Source organism: Nymphalis io, chromosome 19 (genome assembly GCF_905147045.1).
Source record: "Nymphalis io chromosome 19, ilAglIoxx1.1, whole genome shotgun sequence".
NCBI lineage: Eukaryota > Metazoa > Arthropoda > Insecta > Lepidoptera > Nymphalidae > Nymphalis > Nymphalis io.
In genome coordinates, this window is record NC_065906.1 from 4,468,606 (window position 1) to 4,494,191 (window position 25,586).

Below are 25,586 nucleotides of genomic sequence, written 5' to 3' on the forward strand. Positions count from 1 at the left end.
TCCTGTGTTAAATTGTGATGTGCGAAATTTATTAATCGATTATGCATTCTCAATCATGATTATACATAAAAATGGAACTACACTAGTAATTTCTACCATTTCTCATTTTATTTTCGATGGCATGGACAAATAATATAGTAATGCAGTAATAGCAAAACAGGGATCCCCAAATTTATTATTAATTTAACCTATTGAGCATAATACTTAATTACGATAACAAGTTCAGGGAACAACAAAACAACAGCGCATATAATTAGTTAACACAATGAATTTTTCTCAAATATAATATTTGGACTGTTGAAATGAAACGATGAGAAAGTTCGTATGTATTTTGATAAAACATAAAAACAACGTTTCGTTTTATCCGTAGACAGAGAAACTAATAAACGCAATTGCGATTTCCTTCTCACTTACCCAAGAAAGAGAACGAAAATTACGTTACAAATGGTTAAGACCGAGAAAGAATCATCAAATATTTTGTCCCTTATACGTGATAAGGGTTTTACCAGTTTTAGTGTTTGTTTCGCTACTCAAGTAGCGAAACAAACTTGACAGTTGGTGCGTTCATTGTGTTTACTGTTCAATTTTTGCATTAGAAAACGATTCTAATCTAGTGAAAAGACCGAGAAACAATCCTTATATCATATCAAAGGTTGTACAATGGTGCATTGTCGTATTTTTTCATGTTAAAGCGATATCAAGAAGAAAATTGCCGGCGTGTGTTGTCACGCGTAAGTACGACTATGTTGTCCCTAAATATAGTTTCTCAGTGATCTTTATTTATGCCATAGCATGACGGAGCCTTATATTGCATTTAAATCCTAAAGATAATAGGATTTTCCAGTTTTTTATTATTCATAACCTATTATACATATACATAATTATTTATCATGTAAGTGCTGCCAGCGTTAGCTAAAAAAATGTCCCGATTTTCGATAAAAAATATCGACTCGTCGACAATGTAAACAAATAAAAACATTATACGCACACATTGGCAAACTATCTTTGTCTCAATCGCAGTTTCACGGCCTCTTGGCCTATTTGTTTCTCTATCTACGGTTTTATGAAAATACTAAGCAGTATTTTAATAAGCCATATTTTTTTAAATAGCACCCCAGCCCGGTCTGGACCGACCCGATCACCGTGAGAGAAAAAAACCACTACCCTCAATCACATAAAAATTTCACCAAACTTAAATGTATGAACATTTTATAATATATATCTATTTCCTAACTCTCATAATCCGACACGAATGAAAATAGTTTAAGCGTAGGATCAACGGCTTTACGTGCTAGGCGAGGCACGGGAGTATAACAACTTCCAGACTCCGGGTTAATTACATAACAAAGAACAAATAATATAAATATTTTAAAGAATGTAATAAAAAATATACATAGCATTTGTGAACTATTCCAAAGTCTTCGACGGCTTGTGTGTGTGTGTGTTCTGTGCGTTCGAACTAACATGCTTATGTTATTTGTTTTCACAGAGTATTTAACTGTAAAAGTTTATCATATACTCCTTCGAAATACACGTCTTGCTTAAAGTCCAATGTAATGAAAATGCTTGCTACACTATTAAACTGTCAATTGTAATTGTATGTCAAATCAAGAATAGCAATAAACTAAACTTATAATATTATAGCAAAATTATTTTTACATTCTCATCTTTACATAGGTAATTTAAAGAATAGCTTGTTAAAGAGTTATAGTACCTAATATTACATTCCTTAGTGTCTTGCTCTTTTGCTTAATACTTGTTTGGTAGGGTAAAAATTTTAAAGGTTATGTTTGTATAACTATTTTATAAATAATAATTTGAGTAACATTAAAAAGTCAACGGTTCAGTGACTGAAATAGATGTATTTTATTTAGAGCACAATATTGGCACACCACCGATCTACATAGTGATTATATTGGGATGAGAATATTAACTCACACAGTTAATTGATTACCCGGGACACATTCGTAAGTTAGAAAATGGATAATCACATTAGATTCTTTGAAGATATCTCAATGCAACGTTATAAAGATGAAGGTGTTGTGACAAATACTTCATTAGACCAGGTATTTTTAGTCTTAATCATGTGAAACCATATAAAGTACACAACAATGACATTGGTAGTAAATAGTATTCAAATACATTTTCAGATAGAAGTTGAAGCAATGATTTTAAAATCATATAGAAAATTCGAGCAGAATGCATCAATAGATCCAGATTTACCAAAGTTGAACAAGACTGCTCATATAAAATATTTACAAGAATCTTTAGTAACTTTGCCTCAGAGTTATGCTTGCTTAGAGGCAAGCCGACCCTGGTTGGCTTACTGGATACTTCATTCTCTTTGGACATTGAAAAGTATGCCCGATGCAGAAACTTTATCTAAAATAGTGAAATTTTTGTCTAAATGTCAACATAAGGAGGGTGGATATGGAGGGGGTTATGGACAGCTTCCACACCTGGGCACAACTTATGCAGCTGTTAATGCCCTTAGTATCATTGGTACTGAGGAAGCATATGATTCTATTGATAGAAGCTCTTTACAGACATTCTTGTGGACAGTTCGGGATGTTGATGGTTCATTTGCAGTACACAAGGGAGGTGAAAAAGACATTAGGGGTGCATATTGTGCAATCAGTGTTGCTAAGCTAACCAATATATATACTGATGCATTATTTGATAAAACGGCTGAATGGATTGTAGGTTGTCAAACATATGAAGGTGGTTTTGGTGGTTGCCTTGGTATGGAGGCACATGGGGGATATGCATATTGTGGTATAGCAAGCTTAGCTTTATTAGGTAGGACTCAGCTGTGTGATGTTGATGCCTTATTAAGGTGGTGTGTTAATCGTCAGATGAGTCTAGAAGGTGGATTCCAAGGAAGAACAAACAAACTTGTTGATGGCTGTTATTCATTTTGGCAAGGAGCTATATTTCCTATAATTAGTGCAATACTATCTCAAGGTGAACTATTATCTATAATATACAGATTTTTTATAAATTAATAAAATGTTATATATTTATTCACTAAAAAATAGTACTAATTAGCTAAAAAGTAATATTCTATTTAAAAAGTCTTTATTTATACATATATAAATAAATATTGGTTTTAGATGACAAAGAAATGATGGAAACAGTACTATTTAGCCAAGGTGCCTTACAAGAGTATGTAATAGTCTGTTGTCAATCTCAAGGTGGGGGATTACTTGACAAACCAGGAAAGTAAGTAATTAATGATGTAAAAATTATTATTATATTTATTATAGTCTTTGAACAAAATACATTTTGCCTTTATTTTAATAATTAAAGTAGTGTTAGTTGAACTGAAAATAAAACATTTATCTTTACTTAAAAATTAATAACTTTATGGAAATAAGTAACATAAAAATAAAACCCGTTTAAGTGACTTCAATTTATAATAAATGAATGTATTAATTTTACAGGCCTCATGACTTATATCATACTTGTTATACTCTAAGTGGACTATCAGTGGCACAGCATGGAACAGGAGCTTTAGATCCATATGTAGTAGGTTCTCCCAGAAATGAGTTGAATTCAATACATCCTTTACATAATATTGCCCCTCATCTTGCATACAACTCTGTGCATTATTTCATAAGGCATCCTCCTCCCGTTAAGGATAACAACTAATAAGATATTGCCTTTGTATTTATAAATTTTTTGAATTGTAACACACAAACAGATTTTTAAAAATACCATTAAAATAAAAATTCCTCAAATGTACATTTGTATGCATGCTTTTCTAAATTAAAATGCATAATTTACTTCTTCAAGTATTGAATACAAGTTTAAACACTGCTTATTTGACTAGATATATATGATATTGGTTTTTCTGAAGATAATCTTCTTCGTTGTATTTTGAATTCAGTAATACTGAACTTTGTCCTTAAAGTCATTTAGAGTGGGTCATTTAAGTAAAATATCATGTCGTAATATTTCCCTTATTTTTACATGTTCTATAAAAATATTTTACAGTGTTATTTTTAGAAGTTAATAATTATATCATTTCTTTGTGACTCTGGAAATAATAAACCATTTTCTACAAAGGTATATGTCATTTTATTTTTTAAATATTCTAAATGGTTAATATACTAACTAGCATGTAATACAAATTTTAAATAACAATACATATGAATAAGTTAATATATCTTTAAGTTCACACTCTAGCATTAAATCAATTAAGTTAATTACAATTTAGTGATTAATTTTAAGCTAATGTATACACACAAAATCCACTTCTTAAAATGCAGCTTTTTATAGTCATATTAATATAGAAGTATTAGGCCATAAGCATACTACTGCTTTATGCTATTGAGGATATTATATTCTCTTCTCTATACATCAAACAATTATATATAATAAGTTTCATAGCTACATAGGATCCAAGATATTTTAAGTTAAAGCAAAACAAATTCTTCTGATTCCATATCAGTATCACTATCTTGTATATTAGGAGCCATCCAATGATGTTCCGTTTCATATATTGAATATCTCACATTTGGAGGATCCATGACTGAACTGCGAGATCCATTATGTAATGTAAAAATTGGGTACTCATTACTTGTGGAGACACCCTGTGGGACCAAAAATGAACTAATAATGTTAATAAATGTTTCAAAATCATGATGAGTGGCTAGATAGAAACCAATGCAACAAGAAGGATCCATTTTACTTATAGGCATTTTCCTTGGTGAACGGCAGTGAAATGTTTGTAATGAAAAATTTGGTTGCCACACATCAACCATTTCCTGGCAATAATGTGGATCTAAATGAATGAGTCTATCATCTTGGTAACCTACAAAGTACAAAGAATGCTTAGGCCTACCACCAATAATTCCAATGCAAAAATCTAAAGTTAACAATGAAGTGAGGCAAGGACCATATATTGGGTTTAACTTGTCAGTTCCTAACTTTACAGGCACTAATAAAATAAGAGATTTCCAGGAGCCATTTGCTAATCTACAGTGTGAATATACATCTTGAACATATACAGTTGAATCTTGAGCAACATATACTTCTAATTTATCAAATTCATAATTTTCATTAGACGCAGCAACCATAACTGCTCTAAGACAATGTGCTACTGAAGCAGGACCATACCAATCACCAGGTTTCTTTCCTAATGATTCTCCTAAGTTAACCATTTGATGAATTGAGAGAGGGCTGTTAACAGATGATTTATCTCCAAACCACTTAATTATCATTCGATGAAGACAGTCTTCTTGAAATTCTCTAGCATTTTGGATAGCTTTTTCTGGAGACCATCGCCATGATCTCCCAAGAAAATGACAAACCAAAGCTTGAGCAAGCATCATTTGTCCACTACGTAACATACAGCCCCATCCACAATCTGTCGTAAATGTAGAGCCCGACATAGTAGGAAACTCTCTACGATATGTCATCCAAACTTTACTAATAAAGTCGGACTTAAAGCCTTCTATACCCTCGCCATATATTTGTTCCATAGGATCAAGAGCTCCGGCCTCCATACCAATTTCTGTGGAAGATTCCAAAGAGCCGCTTGGGCTTAATTTACGATGATAGCAACGACCTAAAAGCCACACTGGAGATTCTTTAGAAAAGCTTGTTTTTAACTTCACCGTCCAGCCGAATTTGACGTTGTTCCACATAGACAATAATCGTGATTCTACTTTTCCCTTCAAATCAAGGAGATCTTCTGAACTGTCACGTGTATTATCTTTCGATGTAGCGGCTTTGCTTGCATTCTCGACCTTCATGGTTGTCGCATCCTGTTTTACACTGCTGTTAGAAGTATTGAGCACAGAATTTGGTACAATCGTGCTGCTTGCTCCGTTCATCATAGTTAACAAAACACATAATACATAAAATCACACCATTATTAATTTGGCATAGAACTTTAGGCACCTGATATATAAATTTAATTGAATCATAGAGAACATGTTGTTATTGAATTGTTAATTGTTATCGTAAACGATTTCTTTATTCATATCAAGTGTCAAATATCTTGTCACCAAGTTATCACTTTGAAGTTTGACATTCCTCTGACACAAGATAACAGTAAAATAATCATTAAAAGATGAACTAAAGATCAAGTAGGCATTAAAATGATTACAAACAAAAACAATTAACATATGTAATACAATCTATAAAAAGAAACATTTTTGCATATCTCAAAATACATTTTAAAACTAACTAAATAAAAGTACAGTGATAACACATTTATCATTCGGCTATCTTGGTTTGTATTTATAAATTACTAGCTGCCCGTCCCGACTTTTTACGGGTAAAATAGGGATTTTGTGATGCATCACCTGTGAATTTTTGAAGCGTTAATTTAAATATCTCATAATACTTCTGTTGTATACTCTTAAATATTGCTCTTTTACATTTTATTATGTCAAAATGTAACTTATTCTAACCATACCTATACCTATGCCTAACTGATAGTAAACTTTCCTAAGCGACGGTAAAGTGGGTGTGGCAAATGCTAGTGTTAGTTGACACAGAATCCCGTCTCTTCTAGCTGTTTGAAGGCTTGTAATTCGTTAATTTGTTGTTATTATCTTGGTTTCCGTATCAGCTAGTTTTGATGTTACCACAATTTATAGATCATCTTCTTTTCTTAGAAGTTCTCTTTGATCCTCCATTATTGTAGCCAGCAGTCTGGTGGGTCTGAGGATTTGTATTTGCTTTTTTTTTGTGTTGATTGACTTACGTCGTTGGTGTCAAGAGTTGCATCTAATGGTGTTTGTTCTGGTCCCATAGCTGTTGTTCCCATGTCGAATTCGTCCTCTAATTCTGATAACTCCCCTCGTGTGTAGTATGTGGGTTTAGCCATTGTAGTGATGGTTCTGTGTCCGAATTTGGTAATCTGGATAGGCAATTAGCTAAAACATTATTCTCTCCCCTCTGGTAGCAAATATTATATACGGTAACTACTCGTGATAAAAAACGCTCGAATATAGTTAAATTGGATATTTTTTGGATCGTTTTGCTATGGGCAGTATTTTTAGAGGCGTTCCCTTGCTCAGTGATAGTGAAAACATGCATTCGATAAAAAATGAATAAGTTAACAAAAAGTTATTTCAGTCGCTCCGATCCAGTGGTCTTCAACCTTTTTATAGTTTTCATGCTGTTTGCTAATAATAATATATAATTCATTGAACATTGTCTTAAAATGCATTTAGAGTATTTTACGATTATATTTTTGTTTTGCACCTCCTAATAAAACTCGCCTTGTCAAGGAATAAATAATTTATTATTAAAAAAGTCCATTCTTATTCATGATAGCCAATTCTGCTGTCTTTAATTTTTCTTGTTTAATTCGCAGTGGTGTGCCTTTTCTATTTAAATTTAATGTTTTTGTGCTGTATAATCTCTAAAAATTCTTCTACTAACACTACGCTATAATAACTATCCATATACCTGTGTGTCTAGGGGCTATATATAAGGCCGATGACCCACCCGGGTTCAAATTCCAGGTCGGAACAATAAAGTTATTGAGTTTTTCTGTCGTGAATTCTCAGTAGCAGCCCGGTATCTGGGAGTTGGAAGTGTGTACACTACAGTGCCTCGAAAAGCATGTAAAACCTTTGGTCCTGCGCCTGAACTCTTTTGTCTTTTGTCGGATTGTCACTAAATATTTTAGTTTGTTACTAAAATATATTCTGCGCAGTTGTCTTGAATCGAGAACGTATCGTAATTGTTATAGATTAGTAGAATTGGCTCCCAGCTCTTTCTGTAAAGACACCGTCTTAACTTCACGCCAATTCTAATATATAAATATTTAGCATCAAAAAGTTGATTTTAGAAAACTCTCGATTTGGTCTTTTAAAAAATATAACACGAAATCATATAAATTGATGTAAATAACTCCCTCAAAAATCTTAAAAATTTGAACCCATTGAACAAATCACAAGTCGCGAAAATAATACATAAATAAGTACCTTTTTATCATTTTTTATAATTTTTTATATATAATTTTATTGTCGATTTTTATTATTGCATTTTTCCTAAGAAAAACTTACTTTTCAAATAAGCCCACTACGTGGGTTCTCAGTAAAGATGTGGACGGTGGTGTAGATGATTGTATAGATGTGTGCGTTAGTATATATTTGGATAGTGGTGTAGATGTGGTAGGTGGAGTATCCTATTACAAAAAAAAACTCAATAATCTCAGCAGTCGTTATTACATACAGAATAATATAGTAACAAGTCAAAAGCACAAACAATAATGGTATGATCTTAGAAACAAAACTGCACTTAGATCGATCTCATTATTAAAACATTTCAAATAGCCATGGGTTACTGAGATATAGTGAAAATTTTTGAAATCCCTCGACTTTCATGCAATTGTATAAAGCTTTTGTTAAAAGCAAACTGGAATACTGTTCCGTAGTCTTGAGTCCTCATTACAAAACACACGAATAAAGAATTGTTTTTTTTTTCATAATTACATACATGGTTCATATTAACATACCTTTCAGAATATCGCTGTAATCTAATTAAAAAAACATGCGCCATTAAACAGCACTAGCACGAACTAATGATCTTCCTATTTATTACAAATTAAGAAATTTATTTAAATTTATCTTAGTATTGACTAATTTCATCTCGCTATAGCTATAGTAAACTTTTATTTTGTCACGTCGTAATGTCCTATAAATAGAAATGCAATTTACTTTATTTTTGTATATTATTTTGAAATATCAAGCATTCATTTGTTTCTCCACTCGTGAAGTTAAATTTTTTAAAAATAACTATTCCCTTCTATTGTTTGAATTTTAAATTCATATAGGCCGCAATAAAAATTGCAAATATAATATAATAACACAAATACCTACACATATATAATCTGCTTAAATCTTTGACAAAGTTCCGTCCCACTCCTATTCTCGCAGTGCGCGGATTATGTTTATAGTTACATTAGTTTCCATGCCCTTTTAAAGTCTCGACGTGTTTCCGTTTTCTTTGAGTAGGATTCTTTTTTTTAGTAGGATTATTTTATGTAATCAATAGTGAAAATGTTGATTTCCCGGCTCCGGATATATTTGTTTCGAATTTTATCGAGTATTCGTAAAGTAAGAGTAAATTTTTTAGCGAAAAAAGTAGGGCTTATAATACACACGGGGCCTACCTTATATAAGATGACATATATTATATAATAACACAAATTAAGGTGAAAACTTAGTGCCTATGCTTCTGTCCAAAGAAATAAGTTTTATATATTGAGAATAATTAGTTATCTGTGTTTGTAGTTTCTCTGTCTACGCTCTGTTTCAATAGCGATTTCACGGGCCCCTTGGTCTATTTATGTCTCTGTCTACGTCTGTGGTAGATCACCGTGGACAGAGAAACTAGTAGAGGCAATGACGATTTCCTTCTCACTTACACAAGAAAGAGAACGAAATTACTTTACAAATGGTTTAGACAAAGATAGAATTATCAAATCTTTTGTCCCTTATCGCGTAACCAGTTTTGGTGTTTGTTTCGCTACTCAAGTAGCGAAATAAACTTGACAGTTGATGCGTTCCTTGTGTTTTTTGTTCAATTTTCGCTTATTTTTATATTAGAAAACGATTCTAATCCAGTGAAAAGGCCGAGAAACAATCCTTATATATTATCGAAGGTTATACAATGGTGCATTGTTGTATTATTTCATGTTAAAGCGACAGCAAAAAGAAAATTGCCAGCTTGTGTTTTTACGCGTATGTTGTCGCTAAATATAGTTTCTCAGTGATGTTTATTTATGCCATAGTATGACGGTACCTTATTTTATATTGCATCAAAATCCTAAAGATAATAGGATTTTCCCGTTTTAATCATTCATAACCTATAATTATTTATCACGTAAGTGCTGCCAGCGATAGAATTAAACAGCTAAAAAAAATGTCTCGATTTTCGATAAAAAATATCGACTTGTCGACAATGTAAACAAATAAATACGGAGTCCAATAATAACCTAAAGTGCTTCGTTATATGTAAATATGTTATTTTAATTTATTCATTCTCCTATTTATACTTTCCTAACGACAACATTATTTAACATTCTTCATGAATTTAATTATTATTAGATTCCGAGTCAAGAGGTTAACATAGAAATATACGTGGCAACCATTCTTTATAATATAATAATTTAATTGATTGTTTTAGATTTCAAAATCTGAAAATGCTAATCCAGTACCATATAAAGATGCTGAAGTACTATTGATAACAAAAACAAAAACAAACAATGCAACGGTTTTTGGGTGTAGTTGGAAGACAAAAAAATATTTTAATTAAAAAATGTATAATAAATATTAAAAAGTAAAAATTAATAATCTTATTTTGTTTTGTATTTAACTAATAAATCCTGAAAATTATTTATCTCTCAAAACAGGGAATGCAGTTACCATGGCAACATTATACGCAAACATTGATAAACTATCTCTGTCTCAATCGCGGTTTCATGGCCCCTTGGTCTATTTGCTTCTCTGTCTACGGTCTACGTAGATCACTCGCATCACTTATGTTTTGACACTGACAGTAATTTTGTTATTTTATTTTGTCATTAAGCTCGGAATTAAATATAATTGTTGTTTTAGTTTTAAATATTATTCTCTGTTTTATATCATACAGATAAAGGAATAAGAGATTTGATGAAAATCAAATAATATATTCTTAAGTCATTTTACAAACATTTAATAAGACAGTGATTTTGTTTCTCCCGAGAACCTTTCTTTTATGCAAAAATGATGCCCAGTAGAATTGGTCACTTACCTATATCATCTGAGAATCCTTTAGGCCTGTCATGGCATGATTCTTCTTGGATCCCGTCATTAAACCCATCAAATATAATGGATTACTTCTCAGAAAGATCAAACCCTTTTTTTGACCGCACATGTAATAATGAAGTCGTTAAAATGCAACGTCTTAGTATGGATCAATTGCAGTAAGTTTATTAGCTGTATACTATATACTTAATTCATTCATCATAATTTATACAGCTTTCACATTGCAGGAATATGACAGGACTTGAATACATATTGTTACACGTTCAGGAACCAATTCTATATGTTATTCGTAAACAACATAGACACAGCCCTGTTCAAACCATACCACTCGCAGATTACTATATCATTGCAGGAATTGTTTATCAAGCACCTGATTTGGCCAGTGTATTGAACTCAAGATTGGTAAATATACTAATTACTGTTAGATTATTACATGTGGATAACTTTTTTAAGTTCAATATGTTTAACAGTTATCAGCAGTTCATCATCTACAGTGTTCATTTGAAGAAACTATGACATACTCCAAGTACCACCCAAGTAAAGGATATTGGTGGGACTTCAAAGCAAATAAGTCAGGTAATGTTTAATTTAGTAATTAATATAATCTAGTAATTTATTTGATTGAATACTAATTTAACCTTTTCAATGTCGAGGACTATCGCTGTCTATAATGTACATATTCTCATAACGAGGCTGCCCATAGGCTCTATTTCCAACCTTTTATCTAGGCCAAATAACAATAAAAAAAGGAAAGATTTTAGTAATTGTTTAGTATATTTTTAATTTATTTACAGCCGAAACATGGATGTGGATATCTATGGCTTTAAATAACAAATTGTAAACTTAAATGCTATGGCCATAGGCATCCCACATTTAAGTTCAAAGCTTACCAATCTTTTTAAAATAGAGTTACTTACAAGATTTTTCATTTTATATTTATCTGTACATAACTAACAAAATAATAATTAAAATATTTTAAGGTCCTTTTAATATGGGTCAATCTGCTCCTAAGGAAGTTACAAGTACACCAAAAGAGGAGCCTTCAACATTGTTTCAAAGACAAAGGGTAGATATGTTATTAGCTGAATTAGTTCGACAATTTCCTTTACCAGTGACTCAAACTGCCATAAATCAGGTAACTCTAACTTACAATCTTTTTATTAAAAGATTTTGTTTGTGCCACATATAATTATACAGCCTATTAATTGATTGATTAATACTACAAATTATTACTAAGTACCTACTAAAGCAGTCATGCCCTATGTTCTACCAGCAAGCCAAATTTTCGGAAGAATAAAATAAGAACTTTAGGACTTGCTAAGGCAAGCCAGAATTTAAGCTTCAATATATTATCCTAATTTATGAAGAAAGAAGAAGAAATGATATTTTATGTTGTTATAAATAAATTTCAGGACTGACCATTGAACTTGGCACCCATTTAGATCTCACTTCTTTTGTTTTTGAAGTCAATAATATAATACTAATAATAATAACCAAGGCATATATCATAATATTGAACTTAGCAATTATTTCACATTTATGTTTTTGATGGGATATCATTATTTTTTAAGTGGTACAGAAATTAGCTAGTAATTTTTTATCATTTTATTATAATTTTTCAATTAATTGATTCTATTAGGAACACTTACTTATAGTGCTTGTAATGTAAGAATCGGCAATCATAATTGATGATATCCGGACTTTATGTTGATTTTAAGGTCTTCATGTGAATATATAATGAATGTATATATATGAAATTATAGTGTAAGATCATTACTTATAAATAATTATTAATAGCGTAATAAATACGATAGTCGATTATACTCTTAGTTATAAGTACTAAAATTGATATGTTTAGACAAAAAAAAAAATTAAGGGTGGTATTCCACTCGTTATATATTCACGTTAAGACCTTGAAATTATGATTGCCGATTCTTACATTACAGGCGCTATAAGTGTTCATTAGGAATCAATTCATTGAAAAATTATAAAAAAATATTAGTTTCTGATTTATTCCATTGTATTCACCCAACTACCTATCTGAATGCCAAATTTGAACTTTCTAGATCATCTGGAACTGGGTTAGAATTTTGATCTATAGGTCAGTTAGTGATAAAAATGATGATTTTTGGACGTTAATATCTTAATAACTGTTTGAAGTATGTTTATGAAATTAAGAGTGCATATGTATCTCGCAAGTCTCAATATTTATGCCAAATTTGATATGTTTATTTGAAATAGTTTTCAGTCAAAACTGGTTCCAAATGGTTCGTGTAGTACACACACGCACACACACACACAGTGCTGCTCGCCAGTTCTGTTAGCTTGAACTTGGCTTGACACCCTACCACATGTCTAGATTAAACAATAATAATGTATATACTAATAAAAAACTATTTTTTTGGTAGAATGGTGTTACTGTAAAGACTGAAAATACAAACGATAAAAACTCAGAGAAAGGAGCAGATGGCAACTTGAATAATATAACAATTAAACAAGAACCATTGGATCCCATTAGCTCAGACATGACTAATGGTAATATGCAAGGACACATGGAAATTAAAACTGAGATTAAACAAGAGAACATGAAACCTCCTCCAGAAAAGAAATCAAGAATATAAAAAAATTGTATTTAGAAATTATTAAGAAAAATAATTATTTGTAAGTGATTGTTTATATGCAATTTCTTTTATCAATATTTGTAACTTTAGTAAATTATTTGTTATAATTAAATATGTGTCCTACTTCTTAAAATACTCTTCATTTTTCTCCTTTTGTGTATTATATAAATTAACCACATTGTCTGTTAATGCACCTCTATTTAAGCAGATCTGGCAGTTTATTTTACGTGGATCCCTTGATTGTGTCTCAAATGCTTGGTTGTTGCTGAAAAATATGTGTATATAATATTGACAATCTTTACCAATATTATAAATTACTATTAATTATTACTGGTGGTAGAGCTTTGTGCAAGCTCGTCTGGGTAGGTACCACCCACTCATCAGATATTCTACCGCAAAACAGCAGTACTTGTTATTGTTGTGTTCCGGTTTGAAGGGTGGGTGAGCCAGTGTAATTACAGGCACAAGGGACATAAAATCTTAGTTCCCAAGGTTGGTGGCGCATTGGCTATATAAGCAATGGTTGACATTACTTACAATGCCAATGTCTAAGAGCATTTGGTGACCACTTACCATCAGGTGGCCCATATGCTCGTCCGCCTTCCTATTTTATAAAAAAGAAAAATACAAAAATGAATTAATTTGTTTGTTACACTTTTACATCTTATGTTACTCACTTAGAGGCTTTATATCCAATCTCTAATCCGAACCTTAGACCTTGTGCATATCCCATGTCAAAACTAGACTGGAATGAAGAGGATTGTCCATTTGTAACACCATCAGAATATCCTACCTAAACAGTAATTAGCATTATTTATAATAATAATTCAGCTTATCTAACAGTTTGTTGAAAATCTATTTTTATTTTTAAATCTCATTGTATAGGTACACATATATACAAAATAAAATAAAAATTATGACTGTTACAAAAACTGACCAAAATCATATTTAAGCACAGATGCCTTCATTTTACTATTTTAGGATTATACAGGTTTCATATCGATTTAAGTTTTATATCATTACGATATAATTATTACCTTGTTAATACTTTCAACAGTTCTTTTCCAAGTCTTGGCGGATATATTTGAACTTTCGTCAAACATTGTAGTTTCGCTTACCTGAATATATATTTTTTTAAATACCTACTAGTTTCTCTTAAGAAAATAAATAAAGGTACATCGAGTATGCTATATTAAGACAAAATTGAACATAATATGAATTCAGATTTGATAAATATTAACAATCGGGATGATTGACATTGACAATGAGCAATGACAAATCGGCTGAATAATAATATCGATATTATGGAATAGTCGAAACGAAAATATCATTATGTAAAACAACGATTCTGAGAAAAAAAATCAATTATATGACATCGAATGATATGACATCATACCTAAATTAAATACTCTATTCAATGGCATTACTGTCAAAATTGCTATTTTTGAACATGACATATTGGTCTTTTTAAAATATTTTTTTTTTATTAATAATAATATGTTTTATAAATTGAACCGATATTATGGATGCGCATAAAATTAAGTATATTTCAAAATCCACACCGTCGTTAAGAATATATCGGAAAAATATCAATATATTTCAGCGTCACAAACCAATATTAGCGTATATCACTGTTTAGCTCAACGCTATTAAATTATCTATATTTATATCGATACCGAATCTTGATTCGTAATCGTAGACAGAGAAACTACGAAAAAACGTTCGTAATGAACAGTTGTCAGTAGTTACAGACAGACTTGGAATATGTAATCAAATTAATGGTTAACGATTACGATTGTATTGTATTATATCATACCAATACCATATATTTATGCTCCAAAATAAAGGAATAATACACATAGTTCTTAAAGAGTTTGCTTTTGTGGCAAATATAATAATAATATTTGTTGTAAGTTATAGTTTAGAAAAAAAATTGTTAAATATTTCTGGTATTTTTAATGTCGCGAAAAAATAATGAGCTTTTAACAGTAACACGGCGTCTACAAATGTCACTTATGTGATAAATAAAACAATTAGGTAGGTAACTGTTTTGTAGAAGACTCGTAGACATTTGTTTCTCTGTCTACGAGAAGACTCAAAGAAAAGATGAAGAACTATTGTCACAGAAAAGTTAAAGCTAGAATTTTTGTTGAGGCACAAATCAAAAAACTTTTAGCAAATTAGGAATTTCCAAAATTACTTATTAGTGCTCAATAATAACGTTGGAATAGTTTGAAAGAAGAAGTTTCTTGATTTTTACAAATAACAAAGTAGAAAATAACCGAGAGCTTGCTGGTAACATATTAGAAGACTTCAAATTTATAAGTTCAGGATGTTTCTAAAAGTATTTATGCTGCATGCTCATTTAGAGAAAAACAACGTGGTAGCTTATTCCATCAAAAGAACAGTAAGAACATTCATTAAGATATAATGGACATGGACAACAACGTTATCAGGGCCAATACAACGAAAATATTATGTTGGACAATATTTAGGATTTAGTGACAGAAAGTACTGATAAACATGAAAGAAAAGGTAACAAGGTTCACTTTTAAACTTTTACGGCTTAGTTAGTATATAAAGTATATATAACAAAATCTATTATGCTATATATAGTCTTATTAGCAAAAACGACATAATTTATAAGCTTTCACCTAGTCACAAAAGGTCTCATATATTTAAAGTTATATTATATTTAAAGTTAGTTTATTTTAAGTTCTTCATTTATGTAATAGTAGTGGCGTTGATATTAAAATTATAACCTATACACGTATATTATGATTTATGAATAAATATTTTTTTTATAATTGTCTTTAATGACCAATATTATTATTTATTACTATTATTAAATTAACATTATTATTTTTTATTGTTTTAGTCAAATTTAAAATAGTCCCTCCCGATTCCCACCCGACGCAAAGCTGCCCATAATGCAGGCCGCATTTCCGCGCTGTATGGCAATGGACAACCTTTTTGCCAAGTGGGACCCGGAGCGATTGTCAAATCCCCTCTCTCTAAGGCATAAATAAAATTTAAAATTATAGATTTCTAAGCTGTTGATCAACCATTCTCATGGATACAAAAGCAAACTTTTTACGGTTATAATTTTTTGATACTTAACTATTGATAAATCTACTAGAATTTCATACCCTCTTGTCGCAGACAAAATTCGTGTTGACCTGTGTATTATAGTACGAGATACGATATTAGAAATATATACCTCATCTGTTATTTGATGATGACTAAGCTTATATGTTGATTGATAAATTGCAAATATGTTTAAAATGTATATTTACCTTTAAAAATAAAGGATTACAAAAGTATTGGGTTGTTTTATTTATTTTTATTATGTTCAAACAAGTCCGTTTACTGCAATTCAGAGACCACACGACGCTTATTATTTTTCATGCTTTGTGTTTCCTTTAATTGTACTTGTTACGTGTTGGTTGCGTTTTTTAGTTTGTTATATCATTAATTTATACAAACAGTAGAAAACACAGTTATATTTATTTAGACTTCGCAAAATAAAAACTAAACATATAACAACATAACACGATACAAACTTTTATGACGACACTATCGGTATTCAATTTATCAAGGCCGTATTACGAACATTCTGAATTAAGTTTATATTCAACGAATAGAACTAGCCTATAGAAATTAAATGTTTGATCCTCAAACTTAAAACTTATAAATACGACAAATTTTACTACTAAGGTACTTACATTAAAATGCTCATCACGAAAATATCTACTTGTTTTTGTTGATAATACATATGGAAAAAGTATTTTTCCTGAGTTCTTTTTGTTGAATTAGTATGCTATGGTATGGTATAATAAATATATGAAAGTTTTTTTTATACTAGCCGAAATATAAAAAAAATCAAGAATAACGCGAAAATACTGGCGAAATTGTATGAGCGAGCGAGCCAAGTTGGTAGATGTGTCGTCACGCGTCGATCGGCCGCTCCAGAAAAGATTTTAAGAACTCGTAACTTTAAAAAATTGTAATAACATTTTTTTTTGCAGATATCGTAAACATTTTTTGCCAGTATATTTTATATATTTTGAATATGATTTTTTAGTATCAATACTGTCAATTATGTTTTTTAAAAATACAGTTCTCTTCATACCCTGTATTTTGTTAATACAGTAGGCGGGGGGAAAACGAAGTAGATCTACTGTAATAACAGTGTATCTGGTAGCACTGCCTACTCTTAATCTATCTGTGGCTTTATAATTTATATGTCAAAATATATCTAGAATACTTGACAGTAGTGAGTAGACTGTAGACAGTCAAATGTCAATTTAATTAAAAAAAACAGCGTTGAAAGACAAAATAATTGATTAACATTATTACTTAATTATTTTGTTAAACATTAAAATAATTGTATTTCTGTCTATAGGATTAACGCCTTAAAAATAGTATAAACTATATTTATAGGCACACAAAGTCTCAAGTTACCTACCGATTACAATTTATATTGTCTACAACTTGTTTCGCTTTAAAGAATACGCGACTATGTCTGAAAATAAGCCTATGTCTTTAAAACTTTATAATTCAATCGTTAAAGATTTTAATAAAATGACATCATTTGGCAGGAAAGCTCAAAATGAATTGAAGAAAAAGTATAAAGAGTTAAGTGTATAAGCTTAAATCTTAATTATTCAATACTATTTTGTTTCATTTCTCTTTAACTTTTTAAGCTGAATAACAAAATTGTCTAATTCAAATGCAAAAGTGATGCATATTATATATATTTAGAAAAAAATACACTAATTTAATAAATATTTTTAAAAATTTCAGAGTACCATCTCCGACATTGGGTAGTATTATATCTTTACTTGTGCAAAGATCTATGAAACAAAATTATCGGAAATCTCCAGTTTTATCAAACAAATATTATGAATTATATGAAGAGTTGATGAAGGATAAAAATAAAGAAGATGTTATAATAAAGTAAAATCAATTTGATAATAATAATAATGTCCTCCAGACCGATTTCGGCCACAGCGGCCAATCTCAAGAGAGATTAGCCAACTGCGCAGGAGATATTATAGTGCACAAGTGAGTGTACAAACACAGGTGCACTCTATATTCCCTAACTTTCATAATCTGATGGGATGGCAATCCGACACGACCAGAAAGAGTTCAGGCGCAGGACCAACGGCTTTACATGCTTTTTGAGGCACGGGAGTGTTTACTGAGAATTTTCTGAGAGAAAAACCCAATAAATTTTTATTGGCCCGACCTGGGAATTGCACCCAAGACCTCCACGTCTGCGGCCTTACATCAAGCCACTAGACCAATGAGGCAGTCAATTGATTATATATTTAATTATATAAACAATAGTGAGCCATACATATGAGGAAAATTGAGAGTAGAGATTCAGTTAAACTGTCTCATGGTAATGGATATTTATAATATTGTTGATACTGAAATTGTTTGTTATTCTGATAAAAGTTTCTCCAACAAGGAATTTTCAATAGCACCAATGCAATGCTTCAAAAGCATATAAAACCATTCTGCATTTACTAAGTGGGCATTCATTCAAAGAATTATATACTCCAATCAAGAATCCAAATGATCTTACTACCATTTTTAGTATAATATAAAATAAAGAAAATAAAAGTTATGTTCTTGGTAATTCATAAAAATACACTCATTTTTGAACTACTATTCTGACTTCATACTTTCCAGTAGATCTAGACAGTTGAGTGACTGACCCTCCCAAATTGATTTCGCACATCAATCTCACTATCCCATAGGAGAAAAATACCACATTTATAAATATACAATATTTATACATGACATGTGATAATGTGTGACTCTGTTAAGGCCAGTAGCACCAAAGAATGCTTCTGTTATAAGAGATTTCAAGTAGTTATCAACAAACAGGGGTAAGCAAAGCTACAATTATTTTTATTTTATTATTTAGAAGAATTTTTTTTTTTTTTACAGATTGGCAGACAGTCAAGGTATTAGTCCAGCTCTGTTTGTAAGATCACTGCTTCAAAAAGTTTGCTCGGATTCTGCTGAAGTAAAAAAATATTTAAAAGACTCAACATTGATTGAAAACAGCGATTTAGCCTATCAAGTATTTTTGGTATAATAAAGAACTATTCACTTAACAAATAGGTACAAATTTGAAACTTTTTAACATTATTTTTTCTTTACAGGGTATTATGAATGACAATCAATATGGTCCATATGTAGATATCATCAAACAGTAAGTTTTTGTGATAACTGCCTTTATAGAAATTACTATGCTGATAATAATGCTGATTTTTTTATTCAATTATTTTTCTCTAGGTCTATAGGATTAGAATATGAATTGCGACTGGAAAGTGAATTAAGAACTATGAACATATCATTTTCTGATGAAAATCTACTCAGATTGCATGGATATGACAAAACTCCTGATTTTAAACTGGATGTTCCTATTGCTGTAGATGGATTTATTGTGAACTGGATAGAAAGCAAAGCACTTTTTGGTGATGAGGAAAATCATTTAGGTTACATGAAAGATCAACTATTGTGTTACTGGAATAGATTTGGCCCAGGGCTAGTCATATATTGGTTTGGTTATTTGGAAACATTAGACTCCACACCTGAAGTTAATAATATGTTTATTTTACGAACAAAATTTCCAGAAAAAACAAGTATAACACAATACAAAATTGATTTGTGAAATAAAGTTTAAAATTAAATTTGATTTATTTGTAATTCCAAACTAATGAATAATTAATTTATTTATTAATATTAATATACATATATTCGTATATATACTAGTACATGAATATATATATTCATGCATATATAAAATAATTGTAAATAAACTTTTATTGGCTATTCATTAAGAATAGTTCTTTAGTTATGTAAATAGATAAATAATCATATGTATTTTGGTTTAACAGAGTAAATTTGAACTATTTGTTATTCTGGTTGTTAGAGCATACAAATCCAATTTTTTTTCTAGATAAGCCATATAAACTCGATTCCCTTTTTATATACCCATCAATTTATTTTACCTTGGAACTGATATGTAAGTAGTGCTGAGTGCACAAAATGGTATTGCAATTGTTTGTCAGTGATAACTTTTTTTTCCGATGTTGCTGCATAACCAGAATTACCTACTGTCCAATTTTATCATATTACTAAATAAAGAAATCATTGTAATTTATCATCCAACGCCACGGACTACTGGCAACATCTTAATCTGTATATATGTATTACAATACAAATATAATTATTTTCTATTTACAATTCTTCTTTACACTACCAGCCCCAGAGTTCAGTAGACACGTAATAGTCCTTACTCCTTCCGTTCTCCTTGAAAAATCAAGATGGCAACACTGTTAATTTTATACCTTCGTCATAGAGAAGTATTACTATAGGGAATATAGTATCATTATAAATATCTTACCTATACCCTATTCCAATCGGAGTAGGAGTAAAGGTAAACAAACCGTCGATTTACAAATTTCATGCGATTTTCTAATTGTTCTGCTGTATAACGCACTATAAGAAGTTCTTGATAAATTTACCTTTATTTATAACACAATACTATTCCATTTAACTGGTTATAACCACATTAATTTAACTTTCGAAGATCCGATTATGTTAAAAACGCCTTTTTTTCTAAAATCCATAGGTTCCATAATGAATATTATGCATATCAAAGATCAGTGATCTCAACCTTTTTTTTTGCAGCACACTTTAAACGATTTCAAAATTTGGCGGCACACAAAGAAAAATATAAGTATAAAATTATTTCCTTACCTATAACAAACTGCATAAAATAGATTACAAACACAATCAAATTTTATGGATTTAAATATCTATTTCTGTTAAAAGGATTTTTCTTTTTAAATCATATTATGTAATAACATTAACATAATTATATCTAAAATTTGGCTGCACACTTTTAGAATTTCGCGGTACAGTGGTTGAGAATCACTGTCATAGATTATTCAAGAGCTCGACCAATAATATCGCGTCAATTGATAGTAGTGTCAAAGTTGTTTATTTGGGTTTACTCCTCTTGTGGTTAAAATAGGCTATAAATTCTTACAGCCAAAAACACAATCACATTTATTGGGCATCAACTAGACTTATATTGACAAACTATGTTCAATATTAATAAACTTAACTAAAGAAAGAATCAAACGTCGAATATCGTTGTGAAGTACCTGTTTCGTAGACAGATAAACTAAAAACTTAGTTTCTCTATCTACGTACTAAGTGTACACCCTGACACTCGCACAGTCGCAGACGCACAGATGAGAGATACAAGATACAGTTACAGACTACAGTTACTCCTAGCGGAGTACTCTTGAGTTCTTTCTGAGTACATTTTACAGCCAGATCTAACAATACTGTGACTTATTAAACGATTTGAAACTAATTTATAATATTGTTTTAATAACATAACTTTTAAGGAACGCTTAAAAAGAAATAAGTTAGATATTTAACCATGCCTATATTTAGTGGACGTTGTTACAGTAATGTTAAATTGACGGGAAAAACAGCCATAATTACAGGTTGTAATACCGGCATTGGAAAAGAAACTGTATTGGATTTTTATAAAAGAGGTAATTATATAAGTATTTTTGGTTCGTTCATTGCTTAGTATGTTATTAATAAAATAAAAATAAAAACTAGTTGATAAGTCAACTGCTTTGTGGGTCAAGTTAACAACAGGGTAAGTGTATTGGTTTGAACCCAGGTTGGGTACATGAAAGTTATTTTTGTTTTTTCGTTAACAAAATACCAAGACAGTGTGGATCATTTATATAAATTTTTATACATATGCAAATTATAAAATTTAATTTCAGGGGCTAGAGTTATTATGGCTTGTAGGAGTCAAAAAAAAGCAGAAGACGCGAAAATTGAAATTGAACAAAAATGTCAAGATTTGTCCGAAAAGGGTGATATAATAGTAGAAAAATGTGACTTGTCATCGCTGAATTCAGTAAGGCAATTCTCAAAAAAAATTTTAGACAATGAGCCACAAATAAACATTCTGGTGAACAATGCAGGAATTATGATGTGTCCGCAAGGAAATACCGAAGACGGGTTTGAAACACAATTTGGTGTTAATCATTTGGCACATTTCCTGTTAACTATGATGCTTATACCTCGTATAAGGAATAGCACTCCAGCAAGAATCGTAACCGTTTCATCCAGAGCTCATACTAGTAAGTATTTTTAAAAGATATTTTTATTTTCTTATAGTTAAGACTAAATGAAAGTAATTAATTACATTATTATATTCATTAATTTTTTAGGACAGGGTATTGATTTCGATGATTTGAACTATAAAAATAGACCATACAATGCAATGGAGGCATATTCACAAAGCAAACTAGCGAATGTCTTGTTTACAAGAGAACTAGCAGCTAAATTAAAGGTAATAAATAAAATTTAGTCAAATGAGTGTTATTAAAAAACCCTAAATGTAGGTTAACAAAATATAGTAATGTTATTGTGGAACATTGTCAGACATTATTCACACATGGCCTGATCCCAAACTAAACAGAGCTTTTATTATGGAAACCAGACAACTGATATACTACATATACTACTTTTATTTTGTAAATAAATACTTATATAGATGATTATATCCAGACTCGAGACAAACAGACATGTTCATGCACACAAATGTCTGTCCTGGGTGAGAATCTAACCCACAACCTTCAGCCTGAAAGGCAAGTATCTACCAACCGCAAACTGGTCCATTGGCGTTTATTACTTACATTAATATATTTAAGTATACATTGTTTTTGTTAACATAAGATTTTAATATAGCAAGATAGATTCTAAATGCATTTTATTTTTAAAGGAGAATAAGATTGATGGAATAAACACCTACTGCCTCCACCCGGGAGTCGTAAAAACAGAACTAGGTCGTCATTTAGATCAGATTTGGTTCAAGGGATCCAGAAGAATAATAGGCATTCTATTAAAACCTTTCATGAAGACTCCAGAACTAGGTGCTCAGACAACTATTTATTGCTCTGTTGATGAAAAATGTGCTAATGAGACTGGGTTATACTACAGGTATTTTTATTATTACAATTTTCTTATGTAATCTAGACTAAAATATTTATTTATGATTCTGTTGCTTCATGCATTATGGTTTAAATAAATAATTTAATTTTGTTACAGTGATTGTGCAGTCACAGAACCAGGCCTAAATGCTCTCAATAATATTTATGCCAGAACATTATGGGACAAATCTCTAGAACTTGTAAAGTTAAATGATTTTAACCCATTTACAGCTAGTGACCCTGGAATAGTTAGAAAAGAAGTTGTTTGATTGTGTGTATCATTTTCTTTTTTGTAATCCGAGATTAATTATGCAACAATGCATTTATACACATTTAATTTTTAAATTATTTAATGTAAAAATATTTTAAAACAAAATAACTAATTATTAAATAAATAAACATTTAAAAGGTTGCCTTTTCACTCACTCCCTTCATAATTTTATATTTGAGGAAGAATTCACAAGTATTTGAATATATGATTTAAAATAATATATGAATTTACAATTTAATATTTGAAAGTAACATTTAACTGAAATTTTCTATAATAGATTTTTCCAATAGCTTATAGATTCAATCCACGAAGACGTGCCCTATTAATACAGTTTACGTTAAGTTAAAAACAACATGTTAAGCTTAAAACATTACGGTACATAATATAATTTCAACTAACAATATTATCAGAATGATTTTGAAAGCAGTTAATTTTAAAATATAAGTGTTTTAGAAATGTTGCATAATAGCTGAGGTCATACAATTTTTTTAATATAGGAGTTTTAAATTTATTTGTTACTATATAACAAAAAGAAAGAATAGCTCGAGTGTTAAGTTCTGTTTCATTATATAGTGAAATATGACTGTATAGTAGTTAAATGCTGCACATAGGCCTTTTTTTTTCACGCAATGGTAACCTTCAGAAAGGTACCCAGCTCCAATTGGGGGGGGAGATTAGTATACAGGGCGGAGTGGGGGGAATACAACGTGCGAACAAGTGTCATTGCTTGGTGTGTTTATTTAGTAATAGTGGTTGGTGTTATCAAGCATTTTACAAGCGGCGACGAGGAAAAACGTAAGTGCTAAGGCACAAATATTACAAAAAATAAGATGAGATAAGGTTAAAATTATAATGTCACAGTGTGGGTAGTAGATTTTATTACTACACCTTTAAAGTAATTACGGGGACCTGTCGACCAGCTGCGCTGAGTCATTTTGTTTACTACATTGTATTGTAAATGAATGTAAGATGAATGCATAAATTGACGAGCGTATTCAATAGAATAACGTAATTAATGTATCTTAATCTGCTATCGTGATATGTTATCGGTACAAATTAATTGTTATGATTTATTATAATAAAAATTTAACTTTAACGGAAGGTTTATTATATCACGCCTTATGTACTTTATACCTATGTTAATAACATATGTGTATTTAAGATGTTTGTCTATTAAATACGTATATTTGTATGTATTTATTTATATGGAATAAATACGTAATCACAATTATGTATTGTAAATGCATATAATTCTTGCATTCTTATTAGAAAAAATATTAATAAATCGATACATTCAGATTCACATAACATCAGACGTTCATAAAACAAAGCAGTAAACATAGGACCCGTAAACCAAGCTTATTTGTTCTCCCAAAAATTTGAACCAAATTTGCAAAAAAAAAATATTACTTTCGATAGAGCACAACTTTATAACAAATTACCATCTTATATAAAAAATGTAAACTCAGTTAACGGGTTTAAGTCTCAACTCTCATAACATATTTTAGAAAGTACCCACTTTTATAGCGATTAAAATATATACGACGAATTAATTATATTCTATTCCGTTAACTAAGTACCTACTTATAAGGCGAATATTTTTTATTGTTACATTTATAAGTATAACTGAGAGAGAGAATAACTTCTTTAAACCTATATACGCCTAGGCACGCCTGCAGCGTATTCTAATCGGTGTCCCGGTCCGTACCGCAGTGGTGGTGGTATTCTTCAAAACAACCGTAACCGGTCATTAACTGCGTAAGTCGAAAGGTGACTCGTCGCTTTTGTCTCATCCAGGCTTCGAAGGCTGGCAGGATCGCTCCGACGATACGAAAGATAGTTTTTCTAAGTGTTCATATACTAACCA

The 25,586-nt window shown here is 30.6% G+C and overlaps 7 protein-coding genes across 7 annotated transcripts in view; 4 read left to right on the forward strand and 3 right to left on the reverse strand.

Annotated features, from left to right (window-relative positions):
• Positions 1 to 25,586, reverse strand: part of LOC126775846 (uncharacterized) — a 169,444-nt gene that overhangs the window by 83,615 nt on the left and 60,243 nt on the right. The gene's annotated exons all lie outside the window — the stretch shown is intronic.
• On the forward strand, positions 1,562 to 4,071 carry LOC126775857 (protein farnesyltransferase subunit beta). The gene is made up of 5 exons (XM_050497997.1): positions 1,562 to 1,677; positions 1,875 to 2,066; positions 2,151 to 2,964; positions 3,114 to 3,222; positions 3,444 to 4,071. Exons 2-5 carry the CDS (start codon positions 1,980 to 1,982, stop codon positions 3,649 to 3,651), a joined length of 1,218 nt encoding a protein of 405 aa, XP_050353954.1. The 5' UTR covers positions 1,562 to 1,677; positions 1,875 to 1,979; the 3' UTR covers positions 3,652 to 4,071.
• LOC126775854 (cysteine protease ATG4D) lies at positions 3,696 to 6,014 on the reverse strand. Its single transcript, XM_050497993.1, has one exon. It carries the CDS (start codon positions 5,841 to 5,843, stop codon positions 4,419 to 4,421), a length of 1,425 nt encoding a protein of 474 aa, XP_050353950.1. The 5' UTR covers positions 5,844 to 6,014; the 3' UTR covers positions 3,696 to 4,418.
• On the forward strand, positions 10,540 to 13,529 carry LOC126775867 (mediator of RNA polymerase II transcription subunit 6). The gene is made up of 5 exons (XM_050498011.1): positions 10,540 to 10,933; positions 11,003 to 11,177; positions 11,246 to 11,351; positions 11,756 to 11,910; positions 13,184 to 13,529. The coding sequence occupies exons 1-5, from the start codon at positions 10,734 to 10,736 to the stop codon at positions 13,394 to 13,396; spliced, it is 849 nt and encodes a 282-aa protein (XP_050353968.1). The 5' UTR covers positions 10,540 to 10,733; the 3' UTR covers positions 13,397 to 13,529.
• Positions 13,389 to 14,638, reverse strand: LOC126775879 (uncharacterized). Its single transcript, XM_050498026.1, has 3 exons — positions 14,434 to 14,638; positions 14,074 to 14,189; positions 13,389 to 13,661 (listed from the first exon to the last, which is right to left on the reverse strand). Exons 1-3 carry the CDS (start codon positions 14,497 to 14,499, stop codon positions 13,517 to 13,519), a joined length of 327 nt encoding a protein of 108 aa, XP_050353983.1. The 5' UTR covers positions 14,500 to 14,638; the 3' UTR covers positions 13,389 to 13,516.
• On the forward strand, positions 17,689 to 20,111 carry LOC126775868 (CDAN1-interacting nuclease 1). Its single transcript, XM_050498012.1, has 5 exons — positions 17,689 to 18,033; positions 18,203 to 18,355; positions 19,358 to 19,502; positions 19,576 to 19,625; positions 19,709 to 20,111. The coding sequence occupies exons 1-5, from the start codon at positions 17,918 to 17,920 to the stop codon at positions 20,085 to 20,087; spliced, it is 843 nt and encodes a 280-aa protein (XP_050353969.1). The 5' UTR covers positions 17,689 to 17,917; the 3' UTR covers positions 20,088 to 20,111.
• On the forward strand, positions 21,442 to 23,865 carry LOC126775864 (retinol dehydrogenase 12-like). The gene is made up of 5 exons (XM_050498008.1): positions 21,442 to 21,990; positions 22,234 to 22,596; positions 22,687 to 22,808; positions 23,241 to 23,458; positions 23,567 to 23,865. Exons 1-5 carry the CDS (start codon positions 21,873 to 21,875, stop codon positions 23,715 to 23,717), a joined length of 972 nt encoding a protein of 323 aa, XP_050353965.1. The 5' UTR covers positions 21,442 to 21,872; the 3' UTR covers positions 23,718 to 23,865.

Bases quoted from the DNA above. Each gene is read 5' to 3' on its own strand.
- LOC126775857 (XM_050497997.1), top strand. From the start codon at position 1,980: ATGGATAATCACATTAGATTCTTTGAAGATATCTCAATGCAACGTTAT. The intron at 2,965-3,113 runs GTGAACTATTAT...TATTGGTTTTAG, and splicing joins TAGTGCAATACTATCTCAAG to ATGACAAAGAAATGATGGAA. The intron at 3,223-3,443 runs GTAAGTAATTAA...TTAATTTTACAG, and splicing joins TTACTTGACAAACCAGGAAA to GCCTCATGACTTATATCATA.
- LOC126775854 (XM_050497993.1), bottom strand. From the start codon at position 5,843: ATGATGAACGGAGCAAGCAGCACGATTGTACCAAATTCTGTGCTCAAT.
- LOC126775867 (XM_050498011.1), top strand. From the start codon at position 10,734: ATGATGCCCAGTAGAATTGGTCACTTACCTATATCATCTGAGAATCCT. The intron at 10,934-11,002 runs GTAAGTTTATTA...TTCACATTGCAG, and splicing joins CTTAGTATGGATCAATTGCA to GAATATGACAGGACTTGAAT. The intron at 11,178-11,245 runs GTAAATATACTA...TATGTTTAACAG, and splicing joins GTGTATTGAACTCAAGATTG to TTATCAGCAGTTCATCATCT.
- LOC126775879 (XM_050498026.1), bottom strand. From the start codon at position 14,499: ATGTTTGACGAAAGTTCAAATATATCCGCCAAGACTTGGAAAAGAACT. The intron at 14,190-14,433 runs GTAATAATTATA...ATTACTGTTTAG, and splicing joins CTGTTGAAAGTATTAACAAG to GTAGGATATTCTGATGGTGT. The intron at 13,662-14,073 runs GTGAGTAACATA...CATATTTTTCAG, and splicing joins ATTGGATATAAAGCCTCTAA to CAACAACCAAGCATTTGAGA.
- LOC126775868 (XM_050498012.1), top strand. From the start codon at position 17,918: ATGTCTGAAAATAAGCCTATGTCTTTAAAACTTTATAATTCAATCGTT. The intron at 18,034-18,202 runs GTTAAGTGTATA...TAAAAATTTCAG, and splicing joins TTGAAGAAAAAGTATAAAGA to AGTACCATCTCCGACATTGG. The intron at 19,626-19,708 runs GTAAGTTTTTGT...ATTTTTCTCTAG, and splicing joins TATGTAGATATCATCAAACA to GTCTATAGGATTAGAATATG.
- LOC126775864 (XM_050498008.1), top strand. From the start codon at position 21,873: ATGCCTATATTTAGTGGACGTTGTTACAGTAATGTTAAATTGACGGGA. The intron at 21,991-22,233 runs GTAATTATATAA...ATTTAATTTCAG, and splicing joins ATTGGATTTTTATAAAAGAG to GGGCTAGAGTTATTATGGCT. The intron at 22,597-22,686 runs GTAAGTATTTTT...TTAATTTTTTAG, and splicing joins TTCATCCAGAGCTCATACTA to GACAGGGTATTGATTTCGAT.